Source organism: Pseudorca crassidens, chromosome 2 (genome assembly GCF_039906515.1).
Source record: "Pseudorca crassidens isolate mPseCra1 chromosome 2, mPseCra1.hap1, whole genome shotgun sequence".
Taxonomy (NCBI): Eukaryota; Metazoa; Chordata; class Mammalia; order Artiodactyla; family Delphinidae; genus Pseudorca; species Pseudorca crassidens.
The window spans coordinates 108,229,650-108,253,964 of NC_090297.1; the positions used below are offsets into that span (position 1 = coordinate 108,229,650).

The following is a 24,315-nucleotide window of genomic DNA, read 5'->3' on the forward strand; positions in this document are numbered from 1 at the left end:
TCCGCCTGCCAACGCAGGGGACACAGGTTCGAGCCCTGGTCCCGGAAGATCTCACATGTCACAGAGCAACTAAGCCTGTGCGCCACAACTACCGAGCCTGCACTCTAGAGCCCACGAGCCACAGCTATCAGTAGTTAGTTAGTTAGTAGAGCCCGTGTGCCACAACTACTGAAGCCCGCACGCCTATAGCGTTATATATAGCCTATATCTCTCTGTTGTCTGTGCTCTGCAACAAGAGAAGCCGCTGCAATGAGAAGCATGCGCACCACAATGAAGAGTAGCCCCCGCTCGCCGCAACTAGAGAAAGCCCATGCACAGCAATGAAGACCCAATGCAGCCAAAAGTAAATAAATTTAAAAAATCAATTTTTTAAAAAAATGACACTTGAACAAAGTGATGAAAAGAGGTAATAAATTACAGCTTTCATCCACCAAGGAGATTTAATATTGATTTACAGATACAACGCAAATAAGACTTTCACTCATTGACCAAAGTGGAGAATTCCAATTAAAAAAAAAAAAAAAGTACTGGGAATTCCCTGGCGGTCCAGTGGTTAGGACTCCATGCTTCCACTGCAGGAGACATGGGTTCGATCCCTGGTTGGGGAACTAAGATCCCACAAGCCGCGAGGCCAAAAAAAAAAAGTACCGATGGTCAAATAAAAAAAATTGGTGATGCCTCACTTGGGCATAATGACCTACTTGGTAAGATGAATTATGAAAACCTTTTTTTATGGTTGGGGAAAAGACAAATAAACCTTTTTAAATTTGCATATAGTTTGTGACTACCAGATTTTGTGGAAATGGAAGCAATGACTCAGGGATAGAGCTAACTGATAGGTATAAATAAGACTAGTGGTTACCCCTATCTCATTCATATGCACAACACAGTTCCACTAACAGTATTTATCATTATAATTAGGGATTCCTAACTGGAGGAATTCCCAATGGAACTGTATGAAAAAAGTCCATTCTTGAACAGAAATTGAAATCTCTACCCCTCTTCACATTTGTTGACACTCATTAAGTCTAAAGAGCTCTCCTGGAGAATTGCTTTCTCCAATATTTTGCAACTATCTCTTTATGGTGGCCAAGCCATGGTTGTTGTTTTCAAGAATATATGGCAGTGTTCCGCAACTAGGCAGTTGCTAGAAACACAAGCTTTCACTTTAAACATTGCAAAAACAACAACGATATTAAAAAAAATACACAGATAGATGTAACTGACTAAGCATTACAAAACTAAACAATGGCAAGCAATTTACAATATGGGCATCCTCTGTGTAAAAACAAAAACTGAGGAGACAGTGTGTGTATGTGCACACATATATGTGCATTTAAATACACTTACATATGCACTGAATATTTCTGGAAGGATACTTAATAAACTGGAAACTATAATTGTCTAAGGGGAAGGATTCTGAAGGTCTGAAGTGAGGGAAGATGTACTTTCATTACATATAACTCTGCACTGTTTAAAAATTTTGCAATATAATGTTTATATTTCTTTTAAGAACTTAGTTAATAAAACAAACAAATAATGAAGCCTGGGCACTCACATAATAAAATAAATTGTTTAAAAAACAGGGCTCCTTTATTTATTTCTCAAATATTTGTTATTCTGCAATGTAGACACTACCTAGGTAATATTTTCAAATTTGAAAAGAAAAAAGGCAGGTTGCAGTCAAGGTTATCTTCCATTCTTTGACTCTTATTGCTTTCCTTACTTAAAAACAAAGCCAAGTGACTGGTCTTAAGCAAAAATAAAAATTTCCCTTTTCTGAAAAAACTCCTTCATCAATATACTGAAAAGTCCATTTTCAGTTCTCCAGAAGATTCACTACTCAAAGATACAAATTCCAATTCCTGCTCTGTAGGAGAAGTCAGTGAGTATTAGAGGGCATGAAAGATTAGTACATTAATGACCCCCAAACTAATTACACCTTGCAGTATTCACTACCTGGTATAGCACCATCCTGTACTGAATCAGGACTCAGACATATGACTTGCTTTAGCCAATGGGACAACAGCAAACGTCAATCCAAAGCAATAGCTTGATAAGCATTCAGACTGGGACCTGCCCTTTGGATTGCAGCCATCACCATGTAAAGACACTCAGTCTGCCCTCCTTAAGGATAAAAGACCACAAAGAAAGAGATACCCAGCCTTATCAGCTGAGTCCAGTTCCCAGCTGACAAGGCAGCTGAATGCAGTCTTATGAGTGAGTCTAGGCAAGATCAGCAGAATAACCATCTAACCAATCCACAGAATTGTGAGAAATAATAAATCATTTTTCTTTTTAAGCCACACAACAATAGATAACTGACACAGAGGGTCTTGTAAATTCCTCTGCTCTCCCCTCATTGAGCTCTTTCCTCTGGAGCTATTACCAGAATGCTTGAAAATTTTATGGGGTATAATGTAATAGGTAACTTTAGTTTTAGGGTGAAGCACTCTCCTTAGGCCTAAAGACAAAAATATTATGAGTCAGAAATATAAAGATAATGAAATAATTTTTAATATCAGAAATCTAGAGAAAGTTTTTTAAGATCTTACCTCAAAAATTTACTGTTCCCTTCTCCATCATCATCAAAATCCAATCTGGGGAAAGCCAACAAAAAATATTATCAGCCTATTGAAAATGCAGAACATTAAAAAAATTAAAATTCTAAATCTACAAGCTATCTGAACACCCACTCAGATGGAAGAAGGAAAAGAGGAAGTGGAATAAGTAAAGGTATATTACCTCTTCCTGTTGTACCAAACTGGGCAAAGAAATTAGCCAATCAAAAGGGAATACCGGGGCTTCCCTGGTGGCGCAGTGGTTGAGAGTCCGCCTGCCGATGCAGGGGACACGGGTTTGTGCTCCGGTCCGGGAAGACCCCACATGCCGCGGAGCGGCTAGGCCTGTGAGCCTATGCTCCGCAACGAGAGAGGCCACGACAGTGAGAGGCCAGCGTACCGCAAAAAGAAAAAAAAAAAAAAAAGGAATACCTATTGCTACCTTTCATTTTCCTAGGGTAGCAATCCACCTTTGCCAAAGTTTTATATCACAGTACAACCTCTACAAAAGGAGCAGGATCAACTCAAAAAGACAAGAAAAAATTAATATGAATAATTCAGGACTGTTTTTCATTTCTATAGTCTGCCTTAGGCTATGTTAAGCTCTCTGAAACATCTCTCAAAACAGTGATGTTCCATAGGGAGTGATTTTAAGACCTCTGGAGGTTGGCTGGTTGGTTGGTTGGTTGCTTTTTGGCTGCGCTGCACAGCTTGTGGGATCTTAGTTCCCAAGGGACTGAATCCAGGATTGAACCCGTGTCCTCAGCAGTGAAAGCGCGGAGTTCTAACCACTGAACCAACAGGGAATTCCCCGAAGGTTGTTAAATGATGTTTCTCTCCTTCATTCACCTAATGAACAAGTAATATATGCTACATTCCGGATACTGTGCTAGATGAGGTGAAAACAAAAGACTTGCCCTCAAGGGATTCTTTGCCTAGACAAATAAAATATACAAGTGAGAATGAGAAAGCTTCATATGGAGAGCACAATCAATAAGCTTTAAATGTTTCGTAAAAGCAGAGGTGACTTTCATTTCAAGGGATTAGGCAAGATTATAGGTAACAAGATAGGCCAATCTCCTATTAATCTCTATACTCCATTAAACTAAAACATTACTCATGTTACCACCTTAACCCAATGATCTTGGCATCTCTACTACTGTGATAACCTGATATTATGGGCCTCTAAATGGGTTATATATGAAGTACATAGCATCAACCCTGAAAGTGTCCATTCTTCTTCCTCTCTGTAGCCCCAGATCACCTGTCAAAGTCTACCTATTTACCCAATAACTCCACTTCTAAGAATCTATCCTAAAGAAATAACTCAGAGAAAAAAATTTATATACAAAGATATTCATTAAGCATTATATATAACAGCAAATCTTCAAAACAGTTTAAATGTCCCAAAATAGCAATTAAGTACATCCCCTCTATGTAAGTATTTTAAATTATGTTTCTATAGCATATGTGACAATATGGAAAAAAGGTTATTGTATACAATTAGGTGAAAAGACCAGGCTATATAAACCTACATAATTATATGATTATAACTATTTAAAGAAATCTACATATAGAATAAAGAATGAAGTAATTACCCTAAAAAAAACTGATGGGAGATGACTTTGGGTAGTAGGATTATTGCTCTTTAGTCTTCTTTCTATATTTTCCAATCTTTCTTTTAAAAAATGTATATTTATTTTAATATATTTTCCTGATTATCAATAAAACACACTTACTTCAGAAAATCTAGAAATAACTAAAAACAAAAGAAAAAATAAATCACCCATAATCCCATCACCCATACATCTGATGAGTATCCTTTCAGTGTTTTTGCTATGCACACATGTTATTTATATATTTTTTTCTGATAGAGTTGGTATATTACATACACTGTAACCTTTTTTATTTCATTTTATTCTTTTTTTAAAATATATTTTATTTATTTATTTGTTTATTTATTGGCTGCGTTGGGTCTTCTGTTGCTGTGTGCCTTTCTCTAGTTGCGGTGAGCGGGGGCTACTCTTCATTGTGGTGCGAGGGCTTCTCATTGTGGTGGCTGCTCTTGTTGCAGAGCACAGGCTCTAGGCGTGCAGGCTTCAGTAGTTGTGGCACACGGGCTTCAGTTGTTGTGGCTCGTGGGCTCTACAGCGCAGGCTCAGTAGTTGTGGCACATGGGCTTAGTTGCTCCGTGGTATGTGGGAGCTTCCGGACCACGGCTTGAACCCGTGTCCCCTGCATTGGCATGCGGATTCTTAACCACTGTGCCACCAGGGAAGCCCCTGTAACCTCTTTTCTCAATATACTGTAAACATTTTTCTGTACCAATACATATTTGTCACTTCTAATAGTTGTACATTTTCAATACAACTTTCTCAATCAATCCCCTAATTTTGATAATACTGCTTCTAATTGTTTGCTATTATATATAACCATAACACTGTGTTTAAGAGAGTAGACAATAAAAGCTAACCTCCCAAGGTTCATATCATAGATCTTCCACTTATTAGCTTCAAAACCTTGGGTAAGTTACTTATTCACCAGATACCTCAGTAAATGAGTTAAAATGTATAAAGCTCTTGGAGACATAGCAAGTCTTAATATGTTACTCATGTTAACACCTTAACCCAGGGATCACTCTTTCATTACTACTGGTAAGAGGAAACTTAAAGACTAGTTATAACACTAGCTACATAATTATTAAAAGCAAAAGAAAGAAAAAGAAATTCAATACTTTAATACTTTAAAAAGTAGGTAAAATACTACCCATTCTTCCAGGCCTTTCTAAAGCAACCTCTTTTCTGAAGCCTTTCCCAATTTCTAACAACCAATGGTGGTATTCCCATACACTGGAACACACAGCAGTGTATCTGCTCCTTTCTTAGCAAACCTGGCATATTCTATCTTGAATTATATTTATGCATGTAGTGATTATCCCTTTCAGAACATAAGCAACTAAAAGACGAAGACTGTGCCTTATTTACCTCTGTATCCTAGTAGCAATCGGCACAATGACTTACACTAATGAGGCATCTAATAAATAATTTTGGAACTGAATGGACTCTAGGTTCCAAGCAAGGCAACAGATCAATAACTTAAAGGAGACATATTCTACAGTTCAGCATTCTCTAAATTCAGAAAAGTAAAAAGCCTACCAGGGACTTCCCTGGTGGCACAGTAGTTAAGAATCCACCTGCCAATGCAGGGGACATAGGTTCGATCTCTGGTCTGGGAAGATCCCACATGCCATGGAGCAACTAAGCCCGTGCACCACAACTACTGAGCCTGCGCTCTAGGGCCCACAAGCCACCACTACGGAGCCTGAGCACCACAACTACTGAAGCCCGCGCGCCCTAGAGCCCTTGTGTCGTGACTATTAAGCCCGTGTGCTGCAACTACTGACGCCTACGCACCTACAGCCCGTGCTCCACAACGAGAAGCCACCGCAATGAGAAGCCCATGTACCGCTACTAAGAGTAGCCCCTGCCTGCTGCAACTAGAGAAAGCCCAAGTGCAGCAGCGAAGACCCAACGCAGTCAAGAAAAAAAAAAGGCCTACCAAAAAAATTTTGACAATGCAGATACAAAGCTTAATGAAAGCAGTGAAATTTTCTCAGCAATGGTGAAATCTTTGGGCTTAGCCAGAGTCCTTTACCTCTTAGAGATTTTTGTTTTAAAAAACAAAATAAAACTGCTTGTAAGAAACTAAGATAAAGACATCAATTCCATACAAAGAAAAATCCAGGGATTAAAGAAAGTTATCTGATAGGAGTGTAGTAAGTAGCCAGAAGAAGTGAGAGGGTTAGGAATAGATGGTTCAGCGACTAACAAAATCAGGCTGGTTTAAAGGAGAGACATTTGTAACATAGTACACTCAAACTCACCCTGGTCGCCGCTTAATAGCCCTCTGGACAATGGCTCCTCCACCTTGAATTCCAGGCCCAGGGTTTCCAGAGGCAATGGCTGGACCCAGTGATGGTACATCTGATGTCATTTCTGTCAGAGAAAAACAGAAATACAGATTTTAAAAAGATTGTTCTTGCTTATCATCATCATCAAACTGGCTAGAAGAAAGGCTCAAGCTATGGATAAAATCTCAGGAGTTTGCTAGAAAACACAAATGCTCACGTCCAGGCTGCTTTTCCTGAATTCTTACCCTGAGAAAAGATTTCCCTACACTTCAATTCCCCCAACTTCATACAGTTTGGAAGAGGTAGCACTATATTCTATAGCCTTCTCTTTTAAAAGCTGGTAATAGTGACATAATATTAATCTAAAACACACACACAAATTGGTTTACATATTTCACTAATGCAACAAATATACATAACTTAGCTCCTCTGATTTATTTTTTTTGGAAAATACAAAAAAAACCCAAAATTTAAAAAATCACCTAAATTCCAATACTCAAAAAAAAACTATATAGAGTAGGGACTTCCCTGGTGGTCCAGTAGACTCTGCGCTCCCAATGCAGGGGGCCCGGGTTTGATCCCTGGTCAAGGAACTAGATCCCACGTGCTGCAACGAAGACCCAGTGCAGCCAAATAAATAAACAAATGTGTTTTTTTTTTTAAGTTGAGCTCATTTGATTTCTTATTTTTTCCCTCAGATTATATACACCTATCTCTCTGATCAAAAACAGGCACATTTGGTCATGGCTAATTATGTTCCAGAAAGCCTGCTACAATTTTTGCTCCCACTAACAGGATATGAGAGTACCTATTTCCCTCACCAGAACTGCATATTATACTTTTTAATTTCACCAAACCTGACAGGTAAAAATGGTACAGTATTTGTTGTAATTCTTGTATCTTTTTACATTAGTCATCTGAAATCAATGAGTTGACTCTTCATATCTTTAATATTTTTATACTGAATATCTTTTTCTAATGAATTTGTAAGATCTATCAGTATATAAAGGATATTAAAGGATATCAATATATAAAAGATAATATATGCCTGTTATGTATTACAAATATTTTTCATCACCTACCTTAGCCTTTAAATATATAACATTTCACAATTTTATGCTGTAAAATTTATCAGTGTTTTCCTAAATAATTCCGGGATTTCTGTCTTACTTAGGAAAGCTCCCCACCCTCGAGATTATTTCTATATTTTCTTATAATACTTTTGTGTTTCACATTTAGATTTTTAATCCATATGGAATTTACTACTTATGCCTACCTGGCATAAGGCAGGACTCTGATTATTTTCTTACACATGGTTAGATAATTATTCTAATATCATTTATGGGATAATCCATCCTTTCCTCACTTATCGGAAATGACTCCTTTACTACTTTACTTTTACTTTACTACTTTACTTACTTTACTTTACTTTTAGGTGTCTGCAAATAATTGATCTCTTTCTATACTTTTATTCTGTATTAATATATTTTCCAGCTCCTATGTCAATACTGAACATGTTTGATAACTACAGCTTTATAGTACATTTGAATTATCTAATAGGAAAGTCCTCCATTCTCCATTAATTTATTTTACAAAATTTTCTTATTAAATGTCATATACTACTTCTGCTTCAGCCAAAATTAAATAAAATTTTTAAAATTTTTAAAAATTAAAAAAAAAGTTTAAGAGATGAGTGGGAAATCACATTCTCTGATGATGGAAAACTAAGGAGGATTTGTCACCAGCAGACCTATAGCTAAACAGGGACTTCTCTGGTGGTCCAGGGGTTAAGAATCCACCTTCCAATGCAGAGGACGTGGGTTTGATCCCTGGTCAGGGAACTAAGATCCCACATGCTGCGGGGCAACTAAGCCTGCGCGCTGCAACTTCTAAGCATGCGGGCCACAACTAGAGAGCCCACGTGCTGCAAACTACAGAGCCCACAAGCTCTGGAGCCCGCACGCCACAACTATAGAGCCCACACGCTCTGCAACCCACGCGCCACTACAGAGAAGCTCGCGCGCCACAAAGAGGAGTCCGCACCGCAGGGGAGGATCCGGTATGCCGCCAACAAAGATCTGGCATACCTCAACTAAGAGTCAACACAGCCAAAATAAAATAAATAAGTATTAAAGAGAACTTAAAAGAAAAAAAGAAAATCAGCAAAGATATAGAAGTTCTCAATGATACCTCAATCAACAGGGTCCAATTAACATTTATAAAAACACTACACCCAACAACAGCAGATATACATTCTTTTCAAGTGTCCCCAGAACATATACCAAGATAGACCATATCCTGGGCCTTTAAACAAACCTCAACAAGTATAAAAGAATTGCGGGAATTCCCTGGTGGTCCAGTGGTGAAGAATCCGCCTTCCAATGCAGGGGATGTGGGTTCGATCCCCGGTTGGGGAACTAAGATCCCACATGCCACGAGGCAACCAAAACTGCGAGCCACAACTAGAGAGAAGCCTGCGTGTCACAACTACTGAGCCCACATGCTCCTGAGCCCGCAACTAGAGAGAAACCCACAACGAAAAGCCCGCACGCTGCAAGGAAGACCCAGTGCAGCCAAAAATTTAAAAAACAAACAAATAAATAAAATAATCATCGATTGGATTCTCCAACCACAGTGGAATCAAACTATTTAGAAATCAGTAACAGAAAGATAACAGGAAAATCTCCATTCACTTGGACAGTAAATAACACATTTCTAAATAATCAGTCAAAGAGAAAGTCTCAAAGGGAATAAAAAGTACAGTGAACTAAAATTAAAATGAGGGACTTCCCTGGTGGCGCAGTGGTTAAGAATCCGCCTGCCAATGCAGGGGACACAGGTTCAAGCCCTGGTCCGGGAAGATCCCACATGCCGCGGAGCAACTAAGCCCGTGCACCACAACTACTGAGCCTGCACTCTACAGCCCGCAAGCCACAACTACTGAGCCCACCCCTGTGCCACAACTAGTGAAGCCCGTGTGCCTAGAGCCCGTGCTCCATAACACGAGAAGCCACTGCAATGAAAAGCTCACGCACTACAACAAAGAGCAGCCCCCACTCGCTGCAACTAGAGAAAGCCCATGCATAGCAACGAAGACCCGACACAGACAAAAATAAATAAATAAATAAATTTATTTTTAAAAATTTTAATGAAATTACAAGATGGTAAAATTTGTGGGACACCCCAGAAGCTATAGTCATTAAAATGCTATATTAGAAAAGAGGAAAAGTCAAATAAATCATCTAAACTTTCACCTCAAGAACCTAGGATAAATAAATAAATAAATAAATAAACGCAAAGCAAGCAAAAGGAAAGAAATAATGGAAAACATAAAATAATAAAATTTTAAAACAGAAAAACAATTTAAAAATAAAACAAAGAATTCTTTAAATAGATCAATAAAATTGACAAACCTCTAGCAAGACACACAACACACAAACTACCAAAATCAGGGAAAAAAACCCAGGGATATCACTAGAGACCCTGAAGAAATCTAAGAGATAATTAGGAATACTAAAACTTACACACATAAATTTGACAACTTAGACCAAAAGGATCAATTCCTTAAAAAATACAAACTAAAACAACTGTTCAAACACAAAATAGTTGATATGAATGGCCTCATACCTATTAGAAAACTGAATTCATAATTTAAGCACTCTCAAAAAAAAAAAAATTCTAGGTCTAGCTGATTTCACTGGAGAATGCGACCAAACATTTAAAGAACTAACAGCAATGCTACACAATCTCCTCCAGAAACTATTTGAGGAAGGGGACACTTACCAATTCATCTTTTGAAGCTAGTATTACCCTGATACAAAAACCAGACAAAGACAGTAGAAAAACAAAACAAAAACTAGAGATCAATGTTCCTCATGAAAATAGATGCAAAAATCCTTAACAAAATATTAGTAAATAAAATTTAGCAATTTTAGCAAACAGAATTTAGCAATAGCTAAAGAACTATACAACATGACCATGTGTTTTATTCAAGGGAAGTAAACTGGTTCAATACTTGAAATCAATCAACATATTAATTGGCTAAGAAGAAAAATAACATGATCATATCAGCCTATGCATAAAAAGTATTTGCTAAAATTCAATACCCATTCTGATAAAAACATAGAAAAATTAAAATAAAGTGAAACGTCCTCACCTTGATAAAAGTATCTACAAAAAGAAAGAAAAAAAAAAACTACTGCTAATATTATACTTAATGGTGAAAGACAATGTTTTCTCCCTAAGATTTGGGAACTAGGAAAAAATGTTCACGCTCATCACTTATTTAAACATAGTGTGGGAAGTTCTAGCCTGTGCAAAAGTGCAGGAAAAGGAAATAGAAGGCATACAGATCAGAAAGGAAAAAATAAAACTGCCCCCATTTGCAGATTACATGATTGTCTTTGCAGAAAATCCTAAGGAATCTACCAAAACAAACAAAAAACCCTCCTAGAACAAATAAGTGAATTCAACGAAGTTGCAGTATACAAAATAAATATACAAAAATCAACTGTGTTTCTATATACTAGCAATTAACACATGGGCATCAAAATTTAAACTATAAAACCATTCATAACCACTTCAAAAAAGAAAAAATATTTAAGTATAAATCTGTCAAACAGGCACAAGATTTGTATGCTGAAAGAATGCTGATCAAAGAACCAAAGACCTAAATAAATGGAGAGACATACCATGTTCATGGATTGGAAGACTCAACAAAAGATGTTAATTCTCTTCAAACTGATAAACAGGTTTAATGCAATTCCTATCAAAATTCTACCCAGATGTTTCTGAAGATATAAACATGACCATTCTAGGGACTTCCCTGGTGACACAGTGGTTAAGAATCCACCTGCCAATGCAGAGGACACAGGTTCGATCCCTGGACTGGGACGATCCCACATGCCACGGAGCAACTAAGCCTGCAAGCCACAACTACTGAGCCCATGTGCCTCAACTACTGAAGCCCGCATGCCTAGAGCCCGTGCTCCACAACAAGAGAAACCACTGCAATGAGAAGCCTGTGCACTGCAATGAAGAGTAGCCCCTGTTCGCCGCAACTAGAGAAAGCCTGCACACAGCAATGAAGACCAAACGCAGCCAAAAATAAAAAAAAAACTAATGGTAAAAAAAAAAAAAAAACTAAAAAACTAATTGTATTAAAAAAAATGTTTTTAACTAAAAAATGTTTTTAAAAAATTAGGGCTTCCCTGGTGGCGCAATGGTTGAGAGTCCGCCTGCCGATGCAGGGGACACGGGTTCGTGCCCCGGTCCAGGAAGATCCCACATGCCGCGGAACGGCTGGGCCCGTGAGCCATGGCCGCTGAGCCTGCGCGTCCGGAGCCTGTGCTCCGCAACGGGAGAGGCCACAGCAGTGAGAGGCCCGCGTACCCCCCAAAAAAAAAAAAAATTAAACATGGGGCTTCCCTGGTGGCGCAGTGGTTGAGAGTCCGCCTGCCGATGCAGGGGACACAGGTTCATGCCCCGGTCCGGGAAGATCCCACATGCCACGGAGAGGCTAGGCCCGTAAGCCATGGCCACTGAGCCTGCGCGTCCGGAGCCCGTGCTCCGCAACGGGAGAGGCCACAACAGGGAGAGGCCCGTGTACCACAAAAAAAATAAAAATAAATAAAAAATTAAACATGACCATTCTAAAATTTATACAGGAAGGTAAGGAAACTATAATAGCTAAAACAAAGAAAAAGTGGGAGAAAAATCTACCTGAAAGACTTCTAATATAGCTACAGCAATTAAGACTGTGTGGTCCTGGCAAAGGGACAGACACTTAGATCGATGGAACCCAGAAACAGACCCACACAAATATGCCCAAATGATTTTGACAAAAGTGCAAAAGCAATTCAATGGAGGAAAGATAGCCTTTTCAACAAATGGTGCTAGAGCAACTAGACATCCATAGGCCAAAAAATGAACCTTGACCCCTTATACAAAAATTAATCAAAATGGATCATGGACTTATATGTAAAGTGTAAAACTATGTAACTTTTAGAAAAAAACACAGGAGTCGGACTTCCCTGGCGGCGCAGTGGTTAAGAATCCGCCTGCCAGTGCAAAGAACACGGGTTCGATCCCTGGTCTGGGAAGATCCCACATGCCGCAGAGCAATTAAGCCCGTGTGCCACAACTACTGAGCCTGCGCTCTAGAGCCCGTGAGCCACAACTACTGAGTCCACGTGCCACAACTACTGAAGCCTGTGCACCTAGAGCCTGTGCTCGGCAACAAGAGAAGCCACCGCATAAGAAGCCCGCGCACGGCAACGAAGAGTAGCCCCCGCTCGCCGGAACTAGAGAAAGCCCACACGCAGCAATGAAGACCCAACGCAGCCAAAAATAAATAAATAAAAATAAATTTAAAAAAAAATAGGACAAAATCTGCAGGATCTAGGGGCTAGTCAAAGAGTTCTCAGACTTGGTACCATAAGCATGATCCACGAAAGGAAAAACTGGCAAACTGGACATCACTGAAATGAAAACCTTTTGCTCTGTGAAGGACATCACTGAAATGAAAAACTTTTGCTCTGTGAAAGACTGTGAGAGGATCAAAAGACAAGTTACAGAGTGGGAAAAACATTGCAACAAAGGACAAAGGACTTGTATCTAGAATATAAAAAGAACTCTCAAAACTCAACAGTAAAAAAAGCAAACAGTCTTTTTTTTTTTTTTTTTTTTTTTGCGGTACGCAGGCCTCTCACTGCTGTGGCCTCTCCCGTTGCGGAGCGCAGGCTCCGGACGCACAGGCTCAGCAGCCATGGCTCACGGGCCCAGCCGCTCCACGGCATGTGGGATCTTCCCGGAACGGGGCACGAACCCATGTCCCCTGCATCAGCAGGCGGACTCTCAACCACTGCACCACCAGGGAAGCCCTACACTAGTAATTAGTTTCCTTCTCTTACTGCATTATTGCAAGGGTTCTTAATCTGTGTGTCAATGGATAAAATCCACCGGTAAACTTGGATGAAGAACAATTTTCTTTCTTTACTTTCATTAATCTCTAGCTGAAATTTAGCATTTCCTTCAATCATGAAAGTACAGTATAACAGTAGTTTTAGCAGTATCTGTGATTTTGTCATCAATAAAATCAGATATCACATGACAGTTATTACAGATATCTAGAATTACTGTTACATTCAATACTACTTTGAGAATATGGCAATTATTAGACTTGTCACTACATCTTATTTATTGTGTTAATAAAGAAGAAACATTAATTTTTGTATTACAAATTTGTAATTTTTTATATTCTGATAGCTATATTTTTAATAGAATTGATTTTTCAAAATACTATGTAGTGTTATTTACACTCTGAACAACATTCTATGGGTTCAACAGGGAGAGCAAGCTGCACGCCAGGGTGATCTGGGGGCCTAGGGACCTGCCCCACCAGCTCACCAGAGTTTCCTCCCATGTGCAAGTCTTTCTGCCCCTCACCAGGGTCTCCAACTTGGCCCAGACCAGAGAAGGTTTTTATTTAGGAGTGGATGCAACACAAAAAGTGTGATGAGAACTTTTGAAGCCTCGAAGCAAAAGTGTTACTCCTTGGCTTTACAGTGAGTGCATGGATAATCAGTGATAATAATGACTAATCTTTTTCTATGTCTTCACTGTGTGCCAGGCACTGTGCTGGGCAACTTGTGTGCCTCTCATTTATTCCCACAATGACCCAATGAGGTTGAAGAAGCGTTCAACAAATGTCACCAGTCATAGGGGTCCACGTGATACAAAAGGTTAAGAATCTCTTTATTTACTCACTTTTTTTTTTTGGCCATGCCATGCAGCTCGTGGGATCTTAGTTCCCTGACCAGGGATTGAACTCAGGCCCACGGCAGTGACAGCAAAGCACCAAATCTTAACCACTGGACTGCTCAGGAATTCCCATATTCTGATTTAATAGTCTTTTTTTCTTTAAATCAGGAATGGATTTTTAAAAATCAGAAACAAATGTTTTTATAAAGCATTTATTGATACAATCATTTTTCCCCCTTTAGTTTGTTAACGACCCAAGTATATAGGTTTTCTCAGGGTGACCAATCCTTGAGTTCCTGGAATAAATCTTGCTCAATAAATTGTAGTGGGCTGAAGAGTGTAAAAATGCATGTCCACAGAGACGCAGAATGTGACCTTACTTGGAAATAGGGTCTCTGAAGATATAATTAATGAAGACGGAGATCATACTGAGTTAGGATGGGCTCTAAATCCAATGACTGCTGTTTTTATAAACGTAATGAGACAGACATTTGGATACAGAGACTGGAGTGATGTGTCTACAACCTAGAAAAGAGGGAACCTAACCAGCCAATATCTTCATTTCGGACGCTGAGTCTCCAGAGCTGCAAGAGAATAAATTTCTGTTGTTTTAAGCCCTCTAGTTTGTGGTAGTTTGTCACTACAGGCCTGAGAACCTAATATAATAATGATGTATGATTCTTTTAACATACTCTGGATTTAACTTACTAAGATTAGCTCCTTTTAAATGGAAGAGGAACTTAGCGTGATGTTAAGTGTAGCACAGTTAAGGAGTATTCTTAGTGCACTGAACAAAAGCACCTTCTATTAAAATCATAACTTGACATAAATTACAGAAAAATAGTAAATATTTTAGTCAACACAGTCTCCCAAATTTATAGAAAAGGTACTTCTCGGGACTTCCCTCATGGTTGAGTGGTTAAGACTCCGCACTCCTAATGCAGGGGGCCCAGGTTCAATCCCTGGTCAGGGAACTACATCCCGCATGCTGCACCTAAAGATCCCGCATGCTGCAAAAAAGATGCTGCACGCGGCAATGAAGATCCCGCGTGCTACAACTAAGACCCAGCACACCCAAATAAATAAATAAATAAATTTTAACTAAATGTGACTTCCTTTCCTGAAATAGGAGAAATAATATAAAACTAAGTCATTGAAAACATGAATGAGGAAAACAGAAATGATAAAGGAAGCATTAAAAGTTGAACAGATAATGAAATGTTCAAAAAGAAATGTTGATAACAATAATTCATCATATTCCTACCTTGTATAAAATATGAACCACTTTGGATGTGTTTTCTTTTTTTCATAAACCTATTTATTTACTCTTTTTTTTTTTTTTTTTTTGCGGTATGCGGGCCTCTCACTGTTGTGGCCTCTCCCGTTGCAGAGCACAGGCTCTGGACGCGCAGGCTCAGCAGCCATGGCTCACGGGCCCATCTGCTCCACGGCATGTGGGATCTTCCCAGACAGGGGCACGAACCTGCATCCCCTGCATCGGCAGGCGGACTCTCAACCACTGCGCCACCAGGGAAGCCCTATTTACTCATTTTTATTTTTGGCTGCGTTGTGTCTTTGCTGCTACACGCGGGCCCTCTCCAGTTGTGGGGAGCAGGGACCACTCTTCCCTGTGGTGCACGGGCCTCTCATTGCTGTGGCCTCTCCCGCAGCAGACCACCGGCTCTAGGGGCAAGGGCTCAGTAGTTGTGGCTCTCAGGCTCTAGAGCGCAGGCTCAGCAGTCATGGCACACAGGCCCAGCTGCTCTGCAGCATGTGGGATCCTCCCGGGCCAGGGATCGAACCCATGTACCCTGCACTGGCAGGCAGACTCCCAACCACTGTGCCACCAGAGAAGTCCTGGATGTGTTTTTTAATATTTTACTTATTATTCCTAAAACCTACCTCCAAATTATATTTATAATAAACTGCATCTAAACTCAAAATACAAAACCTCTTTTATGCATGTCTTTTGTTACATGCCCAAGCACTATAACTGCCTTTAATACTGGATAAAGAGAGTACTCAAATACTCACCATTAAAATGTTGATGCATCACAAAGCTACAGTAATCAAAATAGTGTGACAGTGGCATAGAGACAGACACATAGACCAACAAAATAGAATACAGAGCCCAGAAATAAAACCTCACATATACGGTCAAACGATTTTCAACAAGAGTGTCACAACCGTTCAATGGGGAAAGGATAATCTTTTCAACAAATGGTGCTGGGAAAACTGGATACCTGCATGTTAAAAAAAATGAAGTTGTATCCTTCCTTACATTACCTAATATACAAAAATTAACTCAAAGTGGATCAAAGATCTAAACGTAAGAGCAAAAAGTATGCAACTCATAGAAGAAAACAGGGAAAAAGCTTCATGACACTGGATGTGGCAATTTCTTGGATATATCAAAAGCACAAGCAACAAAAGTAAAAAATAGATAAATTGGACTTCATCAAAATTAGAAATTTTGTGCATCAAAGAACACTGTATCAACAGAGTAAAAAGGCAACCCACAGAATGGGAGAAAACAGTTGTGATCCATATGTGTGATGAGATTAAAATCCAGAATACATAAAGAACTCCTATGACTCAACAACAACAAAAAAAGACAACCTAATTAAAAAATGGACAAAGGACTTGAACATGTTTCTCCAAAGAAAATATACAAATGGCCAATAAGCACATGAAAAGATGCCTAATATCACTAATCATTAGAGAAATGCAAATCAAAACTACACTGAGATATCACCTCACACCCATTAGGATGGACACCATGAAAAATAAAAAAAATAATAATATGTGTTAACAAGGATGTGAGGGAATTGAAACTATTGTACACTTTTGGTAGGAATGTAAAAGTGGCAGCCACTACTGAGAATAGTATGGAAATTCCTCAAAAAATTAAAACTACAATGAATATATAATCCAGCAATTCCACTTCTGGGCATATACTAAAAAGAACTGAAATTTGAAAGTAGGGTCTTGAAAAGACACTTGTACAACACCCAGGTTCAAAGCAGCATTAGTCACAAAAGCCAAGAGGAAGAAGCAACCCAGTGTTGATCAAGATGAATGGATCTTTAAATACATAGCATATACATCCAATGGAATACTATCCAGCCTTTAAAAAGAAGGAAATTCTGCAACATGCTACAACATGGATGAACCTTGAAAATATTATGCTAAGTGAAATAATCCAGTCACAAAAAGACAAATACTGCAGGATTCCACTTATATAAGGTACCTAGAATAGTCAGATTCATAGAGTGTAGAATGGCGGCGTGGGCTGGAGGGACTGGGGAACAGGAAGTAATTGTTTAGTAAGTACAGAGTTTTAATTTTGCAAGATGAAAAAGTTCTGGAAGTGGATGGTGGTGATGGCTGCATAACAATGTGACTATACTAATGCCACTGACCTGTACACTTAAAAATAGTTAAAAAGAATATGAAAAATAATGTACATATAATGGTGTAACTGAGTCATTTTGCTGTACATCAGTAATTAACACAACATTGTAATTCAGCTACACTTCAATTAAAAATAAATTTTAGGGGCTTCCCTGGTGGCGCAGTGGATAGGAGTCTGCCTGACAATGCAGTAGACACGGGTTTGTTCCCTGGTCCAGAAGGATCCCACATGCCGCAGAGCAACTAAGCCCGTGCGCCACAACTACTGAGCTTGCGCTTGAGAGCCCGTGAGCCACAACTACTGAGCCCGTGTGCCTAGAGCCCGGGCTCCACAACAGGAGAGGCCACCGTGATGGATGGCCCGCACACCACAACAAAAAGTGGCCCCCGCTTGCCGCAACTAGAGAAAGCCTGTGTGCAGCAACAAAGACCCAACACAGCCAAAAAGAAATAAATAAAATAAAAATTGTTTTTAAATTGTTAATAAATTTTTAAAAAGTTAAAAAGGCAAATTTTATGTGTATTTTGCCACAATAAAAAAATTTCAATATATAAAAAAATTTTTGAGGTGGATCTATATGATTGAAATGGAAAGTTATTCACCATATATGATATGGAAAAATAAGCTACAGAAAATTATATATAATATAATCCTTTATAAAGGTTATATGCATAACAAAAGCCTGGAAGAATTCATTTCTATTTAGTGCATGCCTATTATATGCCAGGCATTGTTGCAGACCCTAGAGATAGAACAATAAATAAAAGAGACAAAAATCCTAACTTTTTTTACATGTTAGTGGAAGAGAAAGATAAATTGAGAAATGATTAAAATATAAAATGGGTTGATAATATGAAACTGACATTTTATTTATTTATTTATTTTTTTGCAGTACGCGGGCCTCTCACTGCTGTGGCCTCTTCCGTTGCGGAGCACAGGCTCCGGACGCGCAGGCTCAGCGGCCATGGCTCACGGGCCCAGCCGTTCCACAGCACGTGGGATCCTCCCGGAACGGGGCACGAACCCGTGTCCCCTGCATTGGCAGGCGGACTCTCAACCACTGCGCCACCAGGGAAGCCCGAAACTGACATTTTATAGGTAAAAAATGGATAGTCATTTCATTTGGTTTGACCTAACGATATGTTATATAGTGATAAATGTGGAGAAAAATAAACTAGGGGAGTCAACTCAGAAATACATAAAGGTTCCAGCAATTTTAGATGCTGAGGGAAGACCTCGCTGAAAAGGTTAACATTTAAGGAAAGGTCAGAAGGAGGTAAAGGAACAAACCATGCAGGTATCTGGGAAAAATGCATTCCAGGCAGAGTGCAAAGACCCAGAGGTGAGAGCATGCCTAAGTTCTAGAAATGGTGTGGATGACATCATGGCTAGAATGGAGTGAGCAAATGTTACACAATAAACTATTAACAGTCGTTATCTATGGGATGGCATTTAGAGACTCCTATATTTGATTTTCTACATATCCATTTCGTTTTCTCTTTTACATTAAACATATATTACTTTTACAATCAGGAAATGCGTGATCCCAATTTTTTAAAAAGAAAATTTATGTGCATGTGTCTATGTGTGTGGCATGCGTTGAAAATCTTAGAGAACACAAATCAAACTCTAAAGTGAGATAAATCTAGATTCCAATCCTAGGGTTACCACTTACTACGTATGACCTTGGGCAAATTATTTAATCTCTCAGGGTTTATCTGTAAAATGTAGCTAATGACAGTACCTACCTTTGGGGAAGATTAAATTAGATACTGCACGTGAATAGTGCCTGACACATTGTAAAGTACGCCTTGAATAGTAGCTTTGTAAAAATATATCGAACACCAATTTGTTAACTGGTTTTGCCATTACTAATTTTTACATTACAAAAGTAATATATTAAAATATGGATATACAGAAACTCAGATGTAGACGTCTCTAAAAATACTCAATACAGAAGCAAACAGTCAAAAGTAAAATCCTCCACACATATACCCCAGCTTCCCCCATGGGAAACTGCTGTTAACATTTTGATACGAATCCTTCCAGACCTTTTTCTATACACCATATATTACAGGGTTTTAGCAATTGTTACATAACAAAGGAGAGGGACCATATTATATTTATTCTGAAACTTTTATTTTTTTCCAATTAACAATGTATCTTGGAAGGTATATCATGTCAATAAATACTGTTAGCTCATTCTTTTTAAGTTATACAGTATTTCATAGTACAAACGTACACATTTATGACATTCAAACTATCATTATCATAAATAATGTTTCAATGAATATCCTTGTATATCTTTAAGCAAAGATGCCAGTATTACCTACAACTAAAAAATTTCTAAAAATGACTCGCTGGATCTAAAGGAGCATATTTAAAACTGCCCATTACCCTCCAAGAAGGTCATACCAATTAAGAACCTCACCAATGGTATCAAATTATCCATACCTCCAACAGCACTGGACCTTAGCAATCTTCAAATTTTTACTAATTTTCCAGGTATAAAATGATTATCATTGTTGGTTTGATGTGGATTTCTCTATCATTAGTAAAACTGAGTTTACTTTATATGTTATTACTATTAACTTTTTCCAGTTAAATTTTAAATAGCTAATATATGTAACTTTCCTAAGAAAAAACAAAATTTTCCCATAAAAAATAAATTCCATACTTTCAATAATAGGTTTTTATGGGATCTAAAGGATAGAGAAATTTAGAGAAAAAAAAGATAATTGAGATGGTTTAAATTAAGGTCTGACACACTCCCTAGCACAGAGAAGGTACTCAACAGGAAGGAAAAACTAAAGGAAATAAAGCTACCAGCCAGCCAGCCAGCCAGCCAGGAAGTTTCAGAAAAGTTGGTCAAGCTGGACCTCAGAAAAACTAAAGAAGAGGAAAAAGACATTCCACATAGACAAAAGAACATGAGCAAATCATAAAGGGAGGTATGAACATAGCTGTGAGGAGGTGTAGGGAAACAGGCCTGTAAAGAGCAGAGTCTGTATTCAGGAGAAAATATAAGATGTCAAATGCTAGCCAACTGTAAGAAGGCCTTGAATGCCAAGATGAAATCTTAAATCTGATTCAATAAGCAACTGAAAGACAAAATATACTAAGTCAGAGTGACAAGAAGAAAATGTAAGTTAAAAGATTAATTTGACAGATTTAAAATTTGAATAGAAGCAGGGAAACGAGACTAATCAAAAATGAGGTGTGGGGTGTAGAAGGCAGGGCAAATGAAAGCTAAAATAAAAAGGATTAGTTTGATATCTGTTTAAGCAGCAGGTGGATTCCCAGATCCTCTCCCCGTCCCTTCCAGCAGGGAAAATGCCCCTCCACCACCCAGTCAAAAAACTGATTTATTCTCTGAAGAGTGTAAACCAGAGGTCCTCTGGACTGGGGAACACCAGACAAATTTGAAAGTGAGGTTACAATACTGAAAACAGGGTAACTAACAGCAATGTATGCAAAATGGATGTATCCTGTTGTACTGCTTCTTTCCTGTATTCCATGTTTCCTCTTTCTTGGTTTACTCTCGCCTATTGGTAAATCTCATCCCCTAGTAAGTTCCTGAGAAAGAGTATAAGGGAGACCTTGGGTATGTGAAAATATCTTTCTTCCACTTCACTAACTGATAGTTTGCCTAGGTATGGAACTCTGAGTTGGAGATTACTTTCCCTCAGAATTTTGAAGGCATTGCTCCATTGTCATCTATCTTCCAGTGTGACTACTGAGAAGCAAAACTAATCTGATTCCTTATTTATTTATTTTTTTTGCGGTACGCGGGCCTCTCACTGCTGTGGCCTCTCCCGCTGCGGTGCACAGGCTCCGGACGCGCAGGCTCAGCGGCCATGGCTCACGGGCCCAGCCGCTCCGCGGCATGTGGGATCTTCCCGGACTGGGGCACAAACCCGTGTCCCCTGCATCGGCAGGCAGACTCTCAACCACTGCGCCACCAGGGAAGCCCCCTTCTTATTTTTAACTGACCAATTTTCTTCTCTCTGGAGCTTATAGGATACTCTTTGTATTTGATGCTGAAATTTCATAATAATGTGCCTTGAGTGGGTGAGTTTTTCATTCATTGTTCTGGCTCCTTCAATTTGAAAACTCTTGCCTTTTACTTCTGGGACATTTTATTTAATCAAAAGTTAAAAGTTTGGTTAAAAGAAATAAAAATGGATGTCACTGGGGAGAAGCAGCTGAGAGAAGGGGTAGAGGACTGCTGTTTTTATAACAAATCATGTAACACTAAGTCATTAAATATATGCATGGGTAATTTTTATTAAAATAATTTTTAACATATATATGTTTAAATAAATATATTTTAAGAATCACAGATGTAGAAAACAAACTTATGGTTACCAAGGGGGAAAGGGGGAGAGGGATAACTTGGGAGATTGGGATTGACATATACACACTACTATATATAAAACAGATAACTAATTAAGAACCTACTTATATAGCACAGGGAACTATACTCAATACTCTGTAATGACTTACCTGGGAAAAGAATCTAAAAAAGAGTAGATATACATATATGTATAACTGATACACTTTGCTGTACAGCAGAAACTAACACAACATTGTAAAGCAACTATAATCCAATAAAGATCAATTTTAAAAAATTAATAAATACATCTATTTTGGGTATATATTTTATATGGTTAAAATGTTTTATATGTTTTAATATCCTTATATGTTTAAAAATGCTTTTTTTAAATGCAAAAAAAAACAAGAGGTGATAACAAATCAGATAAATACATAAAAGAATCCAAACACATCTAATTGCTTAACCTGGGGAACTGGAAAAACTGCAATAGTCACAAAAGATACAGAAAAGTTAGGAAGGTCAGCAGATCTGAAGGAAATACTAGTGACTATATATATATATATATATATATATATATATATATATAACATGTTACAGTTATTCAAATAAAGTTTTTTTTTAAATAGATGAAAATACAGGAAAAGAAGCTTATGTGAGAAGACAGGAATAAAAATTTTAGAGAGTCTTCAATATATAAAAGATAAATGAGGGAAGGAGATACAGTAGTTACCAAATAAATGTTTAATTGAGGCAGGTAGGTGGGCAAATAGAAATGAAGGAAGTTGACTGGCTTACTAATTAATTAATCAATTAAGAGCTCCAGTCCCAGGAGTGAGACTAGAAAAGGAGAAGCATAATGAACAAGAAAAAGAAAATGAGCAGGCCTAAGGAACAAAGAAGGAAGAGTCAGTGAGAAAGAACAAGCAATGCAGTGTCTCTGAAGCCAAATTCAAGAAGTTCATCAAAAAGGGACAATAATGGGGTATGAAAAACTAGGAGAAGGATTCCAGTAAGAGTTAAGGATTCCAGTAAAAGTTGTTTAAAGAGGTGAAAAACAACTATGAAGAAAGAATACAAGAAGTTATAGAAACGATTTTAGGAACTGCAACACTCTTCCAGCAACTTTTTCAGCACCTTGCACTCACTTCTCCACCCAAGCAACTGTGCCATCCTGGCTGTTGGACGTGGTATTTCACCTTCTTCATCTACTAAAAAAGACAATACCCCACCCTCCTCCTCCTCAAAAAGTATCCATTGTGCCACATTTCTGTAGGAAGTGACTTTAAGTCACAAGGAGAAAGTCTTATAACTTAGTAATTAAGAATACTGTCTAGGGCTTCCCTGGTGGCGCAGTGGTTGAGAGCCCGCCTGCCAATGCAGGGGACACGGGTTCGTGCCCCGGTCCGGGAGGATCCCACATGCCATGGAGCGGCTGGGCCCGTGAGCCATGGCTGCTGAGCCTGAGCTCTGCAACGGGAAAGGCCACAACAGTGAGAGGCCTGCGTATCGCAAAAAAAAAAAAAAAAAAAAAAAAAAGAATACTGTCTAAAGACCACAAATAATAAATGTTGGTGAGGATGTGGAAAAATAGGAACCCTCAGACACTGTTAGTGGAAATGTAAAACGGCGTAGCCACTGTGCAAAACAGTATGGAGGTTTCCCAAAAAAGACTAAAAATTAAAGTACCATATGACCCAGCAATCCCACTCGGGGGAATTTATCCAAAAAAAAACAAAACAAAACACTAATACAAAAGATACTTGTACTCCAATGTTCATAGCAGCATTATTTACAATTGCCAAGATATGGAAGCAACCTAAGTGTCCATCAACAGACAAATGGATAAAGAAGATGTAGTACATATATACAACGGAATACTACTCAGCCATAAAAATGAAACTTGCCATTTGCAAAAACATGGATGGACTTGGAGGGTATTATGTTAAGTGAAATAAGTCAAACAGAGAAAGACAAACAATGTATGATATCACTTATATGTGGAATCTAAAAAATAATACATACTCCTGAACGTAACAAACAAGAAACAGACTCACAGATATAGAAAACAAATTAGTGGTTACTAGTAGGGAGAAGGAAGAGGGGAGAGACAAGATAAGGGTAGGGGATTAAGAGCTACAAACTACTATATATAAAATAAATAAGCTACAAGGATCTATAGTACAACAAAGGGCATACAGCCAATATTTAATAATAACTATAAATGGAATATAACCTTTAAAATTGTGAGTCACTATGTTGTACACCTGAAACATATAATATTGTACATCAACTATATTTTAATTTAAAAAAAGAAAAAAAAACTCCTAAAAAA

General features: G+C 38.4%; 1 protein-coding gene and 1 non-coding gene across 5 annotated transcripts in view; one reads left to right on the plus strand and one right to left on the minus strand.

Annotated features, from left to right (window-relative positions):
* The window catches only part of ARNT (aryl hydrocarbon receptor nuclear translocator), a 62,471-nt gene that overhangs the window by 32,885 nt on the left and 5,271 nt on the right, over positions 1-24,315 (minus strand). For 3 of the 4 annotated variants that reach the window (XM_067727672.1, XM_067727671.1, XM_067727673.1), the window contains 2 exons: positions 6,445-6,556; positions 2,556-2,600 (listed from right to left, as the gene is read on the minus strand). In XM_067727672.1, the coding sequence (XP_067583773.1) occupies positions 2,556-2,600; positions 6,445-6,556 (157 nt within the window). The remainder of the gene's footprint in view (positions 1-2,555; positions 2,601-6,444; positions 6,557-24,315) is intronic. The other variant, XM_067727674.1, reaches the window with a different exon arrangement.
* TRNAR-CCU (transfer RNA arginine (anticodon CCU)) lies at positions 15,134-15,206 on the plus strand. The gene has a single exon. It is a non-coding gene; the product is annotated as a tRNA-Arg (tRNA).